The sequence below is a fragment of the Pongo abelii genome, chromosome 22, assembly GCF_028885655.2.
Source record: "Pongo abelii isolate AG06213 chromosome 22, NHGRI_mPonAbe1-v2.0_pri, whole genome shotgun sequence".
Classification (NCBI taxonomy): domain Eukaryota; kingdom Metazoa; phylum Chordata; class Mammalia; order Primates; family Hominidae; genus Pongo; species Pongo abelii.
This window is the reverse complement of record NC_072007.2, coordinates 56536254-56548654: the sequence shown is the minus strand read 5'-3', so window position 1 is coordinate 56548654 and position 12401 is coordinate 56536254. Positions and strand designations below refer to the sequence as shown.

At 62.5% G+C, this 12401-nt stretch overlaps 1 protein-coding gene across 2 annotated transcripts in view; it reads right to left on the bottom strand.

Moving 5' to 3' along the window:
- Positions 1-485: 485 nt before the first annotated feature.
- COL6A2 (collagen type VI alpha 2 chain) overlaps positions 486-12401 on the bottom strand; it is a 35729-nt gene continuing 23813 nt past the window's right edge. Inside the window, exons 19-28 of one of the 2 annotated variants that reach the window (XM_024239347.3) lie at positions 11876-11926; positions 11503-11538; positions 11089-11151; positions 8805-8867; positions 8595-8630; positions 8268-8313; positions 7962-8114; positions 7342-7794; positions 7047-7085; positions 486-4170 (exon numbers count right to left, since the gene is read on the bottom strand). In XM_024239347.3, coding sequence (XP_024095115.3) covers positions 3875-4170; positions 7047-7085; positions 7342-7794; positions 7962-8114; positions 8268-8313; positions 8595-8630; positions 8805-8867; positions 11089-11151; positions 11503-11538; positions 11876-11926 — 1236 coding nt within the window. In that variant the 3' untranslated portion in view covers positions 486-3874. The remainder of the gene's footprint in view (positions 4171-7046; positions 7086-7341; positions 7795-7961; positions 8115-8267; positions 8314-8594; positions 8631-8804; positions 8868-11088; positions 11152-11502; positions 11539-11875; positions 11927-12401) is intronic. The other variant, XM_024239346.3, reaches the window with a different exon arrangement.

The window sequence follows — 12401 nt, the reverse complement described above, 5'->3', positions numbered from 1 at the left end:
TAGTTGTTCAAGCTGTGTCTGTGGTGTCCTGTGATGGCTGCCAAGCCCACTCCTGCCAGGCCAGCGCCTGCCCGTGGAGCCTGTGGTTCACTGTGGTGCTCCTGAGCTGAGCCTGAAGGACCCTAGGGGTCTGAACAGCAAAAACTCACTGAGATTGCCACACAGAACAAAACAAGCTCAGAATCTGTTATCTCCCCATCTAGTGTCAATCATGCGTCCACCCACAGAAGACCCTCACAGCCATGGTGACACTTCTTAGAGCACTTGGGCCTGGCTGGGGCTGGAGGGAGAGTTTGCTGATCAAGGCTGTGGGGTCTGCACAGGTGGGGTCAGCCAGTGCCTGCAGTTGATGTCCTAGGAGGACAGGGCTGGGCCAGGGGGAGCCATTGACCCTGGTGGCTGAGCGACAGCTGCAATGTTTCCTTTCTGGCCCCAAGACAGCTTTGAGGTCTTCTGAGCACAGAAGCTCGCAAGCGGGCACGCAGTGGGTTCAAAGCCTTTATTGGGTCAGGGCTTGCCCCGGAACTCAGGGGCCAGGCAGGTCAGGAGCCTTGGGTTGGCTGCAAGGGGAAGGAGGCCGGGCAGCCTCCAGCGGGCCTGGGGAGACCTGGGGCTGGGCAGGGGCCGGGGCTACGGGGACCCTGTGGGAGGAGCTGGAGGGGCGCGGGCCCAGGGCGTCCTCCGAGTGAGCAGCGGCGCTGGCCGTGTGGGACCCGGGCCCGCTTAGCACCATGGACGGGGTGGGCTCACGACCCTCGACTGCGGGGCCCAGGTGGCGGCGCTAGCAGATCCAGCGGATGAAGCGGTCGAAGAAGCCGGGTTGTGCCAGGCTGTCATAGTCCTTCTCGCGGAACACGGCGGCGCGGTCACCCAGGCTGAGCGTGGTGAGCACGTCCATGTCCACGTCGCTGCCTAAGGCCACCACGGTGGGCACCACGTTCTGCTTGCGCATGGAGTGCGCCGACTCGTGCAGGCTGTCGTTGCCCGTGACGCCGTCCGTGAGGAACACGAAAGACAGCTCTGCGTGCCTCCGGGCCCCGCCACGCGGGCTGCGCACGATGGCGTTGATGGCGTGCACCACGCCCGCGCCCACGTGCGAGAAGGAGTTCAGGTATTGCGCAGCCTCCAGAGCCTCGTGGATGGCCGTGAGGTTGTGGCTCAGCGGGAAGGCCACCTGCTGCTCGCCGGGGCCGCCAAACTGCAGCAGCGCCACGCGCGCGTTGAGAGGGTCGTCGTCTCTCCGGGCCAGTGTCAGCCGCCGCGCCACCTGCTCCACGAAGCGCCGGGCCTTGTGGAAGTTCTGCTCACCCAGCCGCTCAGAGCCGTCCAGCAGGAAGACGACGTCCACGGGCCGCTGCGTGCACTGTGCCACGGACAGCTCTGCGGGGAGACGCAGGTGCGGGCTGGGCGGAGGGGAAGTTGGCAGGACCGGGCAGGCGCCAGTCCCGCACCTGTGCCCCTCCATTCGCACCCCGCCTGCGACCCCGCAGACCGCTGGGCTCTGCGGGGGCGTTTCTGCAGGGCAGCCCTGGGTGTGGGTCCTCAGCCCAAGCCCCTTTGAGGTGGCACTGCTGGGAGCCGCCTGCTCCTCTGCTGGTGCTCCCAGGCCTGAGACCCTGACACAGGCCCCAGGCCCTGTCCACCTGCTGAGCGCCATCCCTGCCCAGGCTGCCCTCCTGGGAGGGAAGGGGCCCAAAGCATCCTCTCATCGCTCAAGAATTTGCTGCCCACAAAAGGGCCACTGTCTGTCTGGTGTGGGAGGGACTTAAGGAGGACCCTGGCTCTGACACCCCCAGCCTGATCCCTCACTCACTGGGTCCCAGAGCTGCTCAGAACCCCTAGAGCTGGCTGGGCCACGTCCCTCCTGGAAAGACCCAGAGCCCCTGACTCTTCTGATTGGCTATGGTGGGGAGCAGTGGGCACAGGGGCAGCCACACCTTCTGTGGCAGCCCAGGTGGGCTCTGCTCTATGACTCTGTTACCAAGAGGGGTCCCCACCTGCCTGGGTGGTCACCAGCCCTGGGCATCGCGGACAGCTTGGGGGCCTGGCCATAGCCACAGCCCAGCCCAGGCCGCCCACCACACGTGTGGGTGTCACGTGGGGCCAGAGACCACAGGACAGGACACGGACAGTCCACATGCGTGGACCCGGCCCTGTGGCCTCACCAGGACCTCAGCTCCTGGGATGGGGGAGGGGAGGGACAGAGCCAGTTTCCCCAAGGGTGTCTGCTTCTCAGCCCAACCCCTGGACATTGTCACAGCTGGTACATGGACCCCCAGGAATCCCTCGGGAGCAGGGTCCTGACTCCAGGAATGCACACAGAGGACCCTGACCCGAAACTCGGCTTCTGGGGGGCCCTGGAGGTGCAAAGGTCCAGCCCCACAGGCAGTGAGCAAAACTCTGAACACAGCAGTGTGACCTCACGCTGCACCGCAGCCTTCACAGAACGCTTGAGACGGACCTTGTCGGAGCACACACGAGCTGGCAGACGGCGTTCCCTCAGTGAGCTTATGAGTGACGCAGCTTATTCAGTGAAAGGAAGGGCAGCCTCCCTGTTAAGGCCACACCTATGAACTGGCTTAAATGTCCAGAAACTCCTCAGGTACCGCTGGGCTTCCCAAACCCCCTCAAAACTAGTAACATTTTCACTGCTGTCACCACACACACACAGACAGACGTGCACGGGGCGGCTGGTTTTGGGGGTCTCTCTCCATGCATCAGTGTCTGTGGGGCCTGGAGGAGATGGAGAAGCTGTGGGGGCCGGCCGGGCATAGGGAGGCTAAGGCTGTCGGGATGTCTGTGGACTCTCCTTTCCTTCTTCTGTGAAGGATCCTTCATCCCCACAGTGGGAAGCCCAGCCTGGCCCACCCTGTGCAGTGGGTGTGGGGACGAGAACCTGGCTGTGAGAAATGGTCACAGCCCTGCCCGGCAGCCCAGCCTGGATGAGGGCTCCTGCATAGTCAGAACGTCAGGGTCTGAGCTGGCCGTGGGGGCCGCGCCCTTTGGATGGTGTCCCCTGCTGCTCCCCAACATCGTGGCCCCTGGGGTTCTCTGCTCAGTTCTCCGAGGACCGCAGAGGTCATGCCTGGTGGATGCTCCCCCGACTGCTTTTGGGGGCCCTGAGGCTGGGCTAGAAGGGTACAGACACCCCGGGACCGGGGCTGCTGGCAGGCAGCTGTGGCCATTCACCCCAATGTGCATGACAACAGCCCAGGTACGTCATGGTGCCAGGACTGCCAGCTTCCCCCAGGACTATCTGCTGCCCAACCCGAAGCCTTCACCTGCCACCAGGTGGGCTGTGAGCGCCCACGAGTCACCATGCACGGGATTAGTACCCACACCCAGTGAGGCTCACCAGCTTCTGGGGCCTGTTTCCAAGGCTCCACTGGAACCTGGTGCTGGAACATTCTCCAGCACCTGGGCAGCACCCTCCCTCAGCCCCATCCCAGATGCACGGCAGCCCAGCAGAGCCGCTAAGTAAGGGCCTCCAAAGACTTCCATGCCCAAACCCTGGAGCCTGCGAGGATGACCTGATATGCCAAAGAAGGACTCTGCAGACGGGAGTGAGTTAAGGGTCTTGTGAGGTCATTCTGGACTGGGGGGGGGGCCTTAAATTCAATGACTGGTGTTCTTATAAAAAGAGCAGCCACAGGAAGACGGAGGAGAGACTGGAAGATGCAGCTGCAGCAAGGGACACGGTGGCAACCAGGGTGGGAAGAGGCCGGAAGCTGCCCCAGAGCCCCTGGAAGGACTGTGGCCCCACTGACCCCGAGTCCAGATCTCTGGCCTCCACTGAGAGCCAGCCTGCGGGGGGCAGCCCTGGAAAGCTAGTGTGGCAGGGAGGGGACAGCCCGGCTGGGCGGGCGCCCGGGCGTTAGCAGAGGGCCAGCGCGGTCTCAGGGTCCCCCACGATGTCCCTGTGCACCAGCTTAAAGGTGTCAATGAACAGCTCCATCCAGTCCTGCCGCTCTACCCCGGTGGCGAACTTGGCCCGCTCGGCAGTGTAGACCAGCACGGCCACCAGCTGGGAGTAGGCGGCCGGGTCCTGCGTGAGCTCCGTGGCGTTTAGCAACTGTTGGATCAGGGGGATGGTCCTGGGGAAGGTGGCGTCCGGCCCCTCTTCCGTGCGGAGGAAGGTGACCGGGGGCTCGCCGCCAGGCCACGGTGCATCTGCAAGGGAGCGTCCAGAGAAGACTTTAAGGCCTGCGGTGGGCGTCGGCGTAAAGCTCCTCCTCGGGCGGTCGCTCAGCGAGGCCAGAGTGAAGAGTGGCACTTGGGCCGGCGAGTCGGTAGAGGAGACACAGGTGGAGCGGGTGTGTGGCTCGGCCTTGGCAGGAGGTGTGGGGGCAGTGAGCATGGGGACAGGGAGCTAGGAGAGGAGACCTGCACGGTGGCACCTTTGGGGGACACCACGGACCCCGAGAAAACCTTTCAGCACAAAACAGCTCCGTCCAAACCTGCCCTGGAGACATGCCAAACTCCAGTAGGGCCTTCCAGTGCTGCGGGCCCCGTCGCCAGGAAGACCCCAGCCACCCGTCAAGAGCCCGCCTGAGAAAGCTTGCGGTGGCAAACCCTTCTTCAGCCTCTCTGGGATGTGAGTCCTCTACACCCGGAACTGTCTTCCCCTGAGCAGACCTGGTCTCTGCAATGTCTCTGCCTTTTCTTTCCACCGAGTGGAGCTCAGATTACGCTGCGGCCCCCGTACAGCTCTTAGTGCTGAGTGGGCCCTGCCCTGACTGCCTTCAGCTGCGTCTGGTTTGTTTCTCCAGCACCGTCTGGTCCCCGTGCAACTGAGAACGCCACAGGCCTGGTGCTGGGCTTTGGGGTGGACAGGGCTGTCTGAAGGCCAGGGCTAGGCCACAGCCAGTGGTGTCCACCCAGTGCCCAGGAGGGCCGGGGAGGATGCCTGGCGGTGTGGGCTGGTGAAAGCTGATTTAAAGCCGATTTAACACTGTCCCTGCTGTATCTCCTGGAGCTACAAGGTCTAGTTTACTTTGAAACTGCAAACAGCTTGAAAGGAGGATGAGCTCTGGGTGTCATGGACGTGGTGTCAGGGAGGCCAAGAGGAGAGGAGGGGTTCTACTGGGCCTGTTCCCACTGACTGTCAGGTCCTGGAGGCCTCAGAGGAGGCCAGAGCTTCAAAGGCCTCCGTGTCCTCCCTGGCTGCCTTCCCTGTGGTGCTCTGGTGGCCTGAGTGACCCACTCCCAGGAGGGAGAACTGGCTCACCCCATGTCACCGTCTTGGGAAGAGCCACCACGGGACCCTATGAGGCCCACGTCACCCTGAGGCCAGAACGAGAGAGCATGAGAAAAGAAAAGTGCAGGCTGATATCGCCGATAAGCACAAACCCTCAGGTAGGCATCAGCAAATCAGGGCCCACATGCACAAACAGAGGCACACCCCACGGCCAGGTGGGTTTACCCTAGGCATGCAAGGCTGGCTCAACACTGGAAATTCAATGACGCTCCATGGGCTAACTCCCAATTACAATGATAGGCTAAAGAGGAAACGTTACGTGACATCCACAGACGCAGAGAAGAGAAAGGACCTGACAAGACGCAGCACCCACTCACGATAGAACCTGGAGTGAAGGAAAATCTCCCAGCACCCATTCATGATAGAACCTGGAGTGGAGGGGAAGCCACAGCGCCCACTCACACTGGACCCTGGAGTAGGGGGGAAAGCCTCCATCTGACAGCAAAGCACCCACAGTGAACATCGCCATGTTGCTCTTCATGCAGTCCTGAGACTTCCCTGCCCTGTCAGGAACGAGGGGCTGGGTAGAGGAGCCAAGGTCTGGTTCCTGCCCTCAGGGTCCAGCTGCCCTTGGTGCTGATGCAGGCCCTGGCAGACCCTGGGCGAGGATGCCTGCACCTCGACGGCAGAGGCACAGCCCACTGTTGTGAGGCTAGAGGCTGCCCACCTGCTGAAGGGCAGCCAGATCCAGGTGCAACCCCCAGGTTCTCTGTCGGAGCACGTGTGGGGAATCTTGGCCCCAAATCCACGGCTCCCCCTCCTGGGGCAGCCTCAGGGCCTGTGAATGTGCTCTGTGGCCCAGCTCACCTACCGGGAGCTCCCCACGAATGTGCTCTGTGGCCCAGCTCATGCACCGGGAGCTCCCCATGAACGTGCTCTGTGGCCCAGCTCACCCACCGGGAGCTCCCCATGGAACGCCTGAGCGCACACCGTGACCCGTGTGCTGAGGAAGCGCTGACTTCATACCGCAGACCCCGAGGTTTCCTCCCTGTGGTTCTCCAGGTCGGACCCTCCCACCCTGTCTCCATGGCGTCCCCACGGCATCCCCACCCTGACACTCCTGGAAGGGATGGCTCACTGAGGGGGACTCAGCTCCTAACGCCCCCGGGGACCTCTGGGCCCAGGTACGGGGCAGCAGTCACCGTGGGGGCAGCATCACGTCCAGCAGAGCCTGGACGGCACCCCCAGTCCTGGGCACTCCCAGCTCCAGCTTCACACCTACGTGGGCCACATCCGGGACATGGGCTCCCCCACTCCCAGAGATGAGAGCCGTGGCCGCAGCTCCGAGGCAGGCCAGGGTCGGAGCAAGACCTGCTGGTGCTGGTGGGTGTCAGTGCCTCCACCCCGGGATGGTTTCAGTCACTGAATCTAGGGCTTCCTCCGAGTGGCACATGCACGGCCAGCCCATGGGAGCTGGGTGGCAGCTGAGGGGGACTGCAAGTCCCATGGTGGGCCTTCAAGACCAGTGGCCACAGGCCAAGCACAGCGCCAGGCTAGCAGCGCCCGCACCATGGCCTCATGATGCCATTCCTGCGTTCCCAGGAGCCTGCCCTCCCTGAGCCCCTCCTCACGATGCTGTTCCTGCGTTCCCGGGAGCCTGCCTTCCCCGAGCCCCTCTTCTCCTGTGCTGCCATCCTGGGGGCATTTCACTAAGGGGCAGCCTCCGCAGTGGCTCCACCGCCCCCACGGGTCCCTGCTCGGCCCCTCCCCCAGCCCGGCCCTTGAGGAGGAAGGACACTGGGGCTGCTCTGCTAAGTCTGGGGTGGGAGCTCGGAGTGCCCTGCATTACCTGTTTGGCAGGGAAGGTCTGGGCACACGATCTGAGGGTCTGAAAGAGAGGAGAGAGGCCAGGCCAGGGTCAGTCCCTCGCGAGCCCTCAGTGGCTGTCCACTGATCTGCCTAGACAGGCTCAGGGTGCAGCCTCCGCCCTGTGGCCCCGAGAGGGCCCGACCCCTTCCCACCCACAGCCCAGTATCCTGGGCTGCACATTCGTCCCTCAGGTGAGGGGTGTCCCTGGGGCTCATGCTAGACAGCAGCGGGAGCCTGCTGCTCCTCGGCCGACTGCCCCGTGCCCACAAGCTTACCCGGGCAGAGGACGTCCTCCATATCATCGATGAACTTCTCGGCGACCAGGTCGGAGAACAGCGTCATGTTGCGCACCTGCTGCGGCTTGTCGCAGGCGATGGAGTAGAGGTTCTCGCTCTCGTGCTTCTCGTGGAACATGTCCCCGATGCCGATGGCTGTCACTGTGACGTCGCGGTCGCACAGCGCCCGCAGGTTGAGGTCATCGTCCCGAGGGTCGTGGCGCCCGTCCGTGATGACCACCGCAAACACGCGTGTCTTCTGGCGCCGGCTCTCCTTGATGAGGCGGTCGTAAGCAAATTTGAGGGCCGAGGGTGTCCAGGTGCCGCCCGCAATCCACTCGAGGTTCTTGACAGCCTCCTTGAAGCTCGACAGGGAGTCGATACGTTCGTCGTCCAGCTGGATGGCCTCGAAGGTGCCCTCGTGGCTGTACTGTACCACGCCCACGCGCGTCCCTGCGAGCCGCACATGTGAGGGCGTCGCCAGAGGCCTCCGGGTCTGGGGCATCCCCAGCCACGCAGAGGCCCTGGTTGGAGGGACGCGTCTGGACTTCTCCCATCTCATCGCCTCCCACACCCGCCCGGCCCCCCTGCCACGCTGCACCCACCCCTGCCCCGCTGACCTGTCTCGGACTTGGGGTCCTTAGCAATGGCGCCCAGCCTGTTGACCACGTTGATGACGAAGTTCTTCTCCAGCGTGAAGTTGGTGTACCCAATGCTCTCGGAGCTGTCGATGACGAAGACCACGTCCAGGGCGCCACAGCGCTTCTCGCAGTCTGGGGGGGGTGGCAGGGTCATTGAGGGGCACTGGGGAGACCTCAGACCCTAGGGCCAGGCGCACATGTGGGACCCAGCGTGACCCAGCCCTGCCGCACTCCCGCCCTCCACCCGGTGCGTGGGCCCCAACCCCGCTGTGGGCAGTGCCTCACCGCAGCACCCGCAGGTCTCCCTCACGTAGGTCATGACGTCACACTCCTGCAATGCACACGGCAGGCAGGGCAGTCCTCCCGGGGCCCCAGAAGAGTTTCCACAGCAAGGTCCTGGCCCAGGGGCCACGGGACATTCCAGCCCACATGTGGAGGCAGCCATGCGGGGAGGCTGGCGGGTCGTGTCCCTGCCAACCTCGCTGCCACCACCCTCCCCCCAACCAAGCTTGCCCGCTGACCTTCCCCTACTGACCTCCCCCCACCCCTGCTGCTCTTGGTGTCTAGTTTTGGCAGGAGAAGGACACTGGTTCTGCCCCATGTGACACCTACTGTGAGGCCGGGGTCTCCAGGGGGGCCGGGCTCACCCTGGGGAAGGAAGGATGAGGCTGAGACTCTGGGGCCAAGGCTGGGCAGCTGAGTCTCTCCCAGGCCACTGCCCACTGATACGTGAGTCCACCATGGGCGGAACCACAAGGCTTGGGTGCGCGTTGGCCTGGCAGGCTGGGGGCTGGAGGGCATGGGGACTGGCCAGCTGCCTACCTCGGGTCCTGGGACTCCTCTTGGCCCCCGAGGGCCTGGCTCACCAGGGGGACCAGGATCCGCCTGAGAAGGAACAAGGACAGGTGGGCTTCAGTGGCCACAGGGACAGTCCCTGCACACAGCAGGGCCCCCTTGTGCTGTCCCCAACCATGGGTCCTGCCTTGGGGGGGCCTGACAGGTGCAAGGAGTAAGACGAGGATGTGCCCCCTTCTCTATGCTGGCACCAGAGCTGGGAAGGCCATGAGTGGCCACCGTCAGAGCCTGGCCCACCAGAGGGGTAGGGGCCTGGCAGAGCTGGGTGTCCCAGAAATGGCAGCTAAAACAGCTCATTCCAGTCTGTGGCTATTCCACCCCATTATCATGTACCCACCAACTCCATGCCCACCCATCCACCCATCTATCCGCCCAATCACCCATCCATCTATCCAGCCACCCACCAACCCATCTGTCCACCCAGTCACCCATCCATCCACCCACCCACTAACCCATCCATCCATCCACTCAATCACCCATCCATCCACCTACTCATCCATCTATCCATCCTTCCATCCACCCACCCACCCACTAACCCATCCATCCTCTATCCACCCACCCACCCATTCATCCATCCACCCACTCACCCATCCATCCATTCATCCACCCACCCACCCATCCATCCACCCACTCACCTGTCCGTCCATCCTCTACCCACCCACGCATTCATCCACCCACCCACCTATCCATGCATGCATCTATCCATCTACTCACCCAACCATCCATCTACCCACTCACCCATCCATCTACTCATCCACCCACCTATCCATCTAATCATCCATCCGCCATCCACCCACTCACTCATCCATCCATCACCCACCCAACCACCAACCAACCATCCATCCTCTATCCACCCACCTATCCATCTACCCATCTACCTACCCATTTACCCATCCATCCATCCGCCAACCCACTAACTCATTCATCCATCCATTTTCTATGCACCCACCCACCCATCCATTCTTCCACCCACCCACTAACCCATCCATCCATCCACTCATCCATCCACCCACCCACGCATACATACACCCACTCACCCAACCATCCATCCATCCACCCACCCATCCTTCCATCCATCCACCCACTCATCCATCCTGTCATCCACCGAGCCATCCATCCTCTAACCACACACTTTCCCACCCACCCAACCATCCACCCACCCACTCACCCATCCCTCTACTCATCCACCCACTTATCCACCTAACCATCCATCCCCCATCCATCATCCAACCATCCACCCCCTCACTCACCTATACATCTACTCATTCACCCATGTATCCACCTATCCATCCACCCACCCACCCACCCATTCATCCATCCTCTATCCACCCACTCATCCATACATCTACTCATTCACCCACCTGTCCAATTATCCATCCACCCACCCACCTGTCCATCCTCTATCCACCCACTCATCTATTCACTCATCCACTCACCCATCCATCAATTCATCTATCTATCCTCCCATCCATCCATTTGCCCACCCCTATCCACTTGCCCATCCATCCATCATTATCTATCCCTTGTTTTGTGCTCACTCAGTTCCAGACCAACCTGCAGCCCTGGTTAAACCCTTGGTCAGGCTAGGGATTTGGAGGCACAGAGTACCTGCTGGGGGATATCTGTGGGGAGGACGCTGGGGAGGGGATGCTGTGTGTGGGACATTGGAGAGGGGACCCTTGGGGAATGCTGTGTGTGGGAACTCTGAGGGGGATGCTATGTGGAGGGATCTTTGTGGGGAGGGGACTCTGGAGGGGATGCTGTGTTGGGGTCGCTGGGGAGGGGACCCTGATGGGGGATGCTGTAGGGGGGATGCTGGGAGGGGACTCTGGGGTGATGTTGTGGAGGGGTCACTAGGGAGGGGACCCTTGTGGGGGATGCTGGGGAGGGGACCCTGGGGGGGATGCTGTGGGGGGGATGCTGGGGAGGGAACCCTGGGGGGATGTTGTTGGGGGGTCACTGGGGAGGGGACCCTGGGGGGGATGCTATGTGGGGGATGCTGGGGAGGGGACCCTGGGGGGATGCTGTGGGGGAGGTCACTGGGGAGGGGACCCTGGGGGATGCTGGAAGTGAGGGTAGGGAGAGGGAGGGGGCCCGAGTCAGCCGTCCCCTTCAGGAAGGTGGGGGTGGTGCTCATGGCTGGGGCCAAGCCACCTGGCGTCCTCCCGTATTCTTAGATGCACACGCTCAGCCTCAGGGCCCCTCCCTGCCTCTGCCCAGCTGCTGTGGGCTTCGGGATGGCGACACTCACAGGCTCTCCTTTCTCTCCTTTCCTCCCAGGTTCTCCTTTCAAGCCAAAGTCGCCTCGGCCTCCCTGTGACAGGGGACACATGTTAGCCTGGGACAGAGGAGCTGTCTCTACCAGGGACACCCGTGAGATTTTTATGTGGAAAAATCAATCTGGCATTTTGGGGTCCTTTAAATGGGAACATCTATGTGGTTTTTTTGGTAAAGCCTGAACTTCGGTTGGAAAGGGACCAGCCAGTGGCCGATAGCTCCCCCAGAGCTCAGCATAGGTGGCATGACTGGGCCTTGGGGAGCCAGGACCATCCCAAGACAGGGATGGTCCTGTCAGTGACAGTGGGCACTGTGTTCCCAGCAATAGTGGATGGGCGTGCAGACCCCCCACCCTGGGTAGGCACAGGTGGCCAGGACCCACATGTACCTCGGGGCCGCGTGGGCCGGGCTCGCCTTTTTGTCCCTGTGAAGCAAACAGAAGCCAGGGTGACTCAGCCTCAGATCCCAGAGCTCCTTCTTCTCTCTGGGCAGCTTTCTGCAGCCCCGTTTCCCTCCCTTGCTCATTCATCCTCTGGGTGAGGCCACCATGCTGCATTCTGAGCTGCACTCTTCTCCTGATGCTGGGCTGGACCTGTCCTTCACTGAGTCACCGGAAGCCTTCTTACCACTCTGTCCTGCAGGAGGGACCTCACACTTTCTTCTGCACAGAGGAGGCCTTGAGGGAACTACTAGGAACCTTCAGGGCCCTTGGGACAATGTCCACCCACTCCTGGGAGCTGCCATCCCAGACTGTGACTCACGGGTGCTCCTCGGGGTCCTGGGTAGCTGAATCCAGGCCTGCCGGGGTCTCCCTGGAGGAGGACGTTGAGTTGGTCAGCATGGTCAGGACGGGGTGGGGCTGGGGGGCTGTGCTCAACAGGGCCAAGGTGCACACTGGGGTGGAAGTGGGCTGGGGTGCCGTCGAGGGCTGGCTGTGAGCAGGGGCCTGGCAGGGCTAACCTCGCCCTGTCCACCTCCAGTGGGGGCTGGATGTGCCTAGAGACCCAGGAGCCTGCCCACACGCGGGGAGGACTCTGCTCAGGCCATGTGGCTGCCCTCAGGCCCTGGCTCAGGAAGGATGTGCCACCCACACCCAAGGGTCACTGCTGACGAGGAGAGCCAGGGGGGCTTCCTGGACCCCGGAGGCATCCCCTCACTCCACAGCTAAGAACAGGAGGCACAGGCCTGGCCTGAGGCACATCTGCCAGCAACAGGGTCCCCCAGGCCGGCCCCCTGTCCTGCTCCTCAGGCAGCTGCCCTGAACCCCCAACACATCCTTCTGGGGAA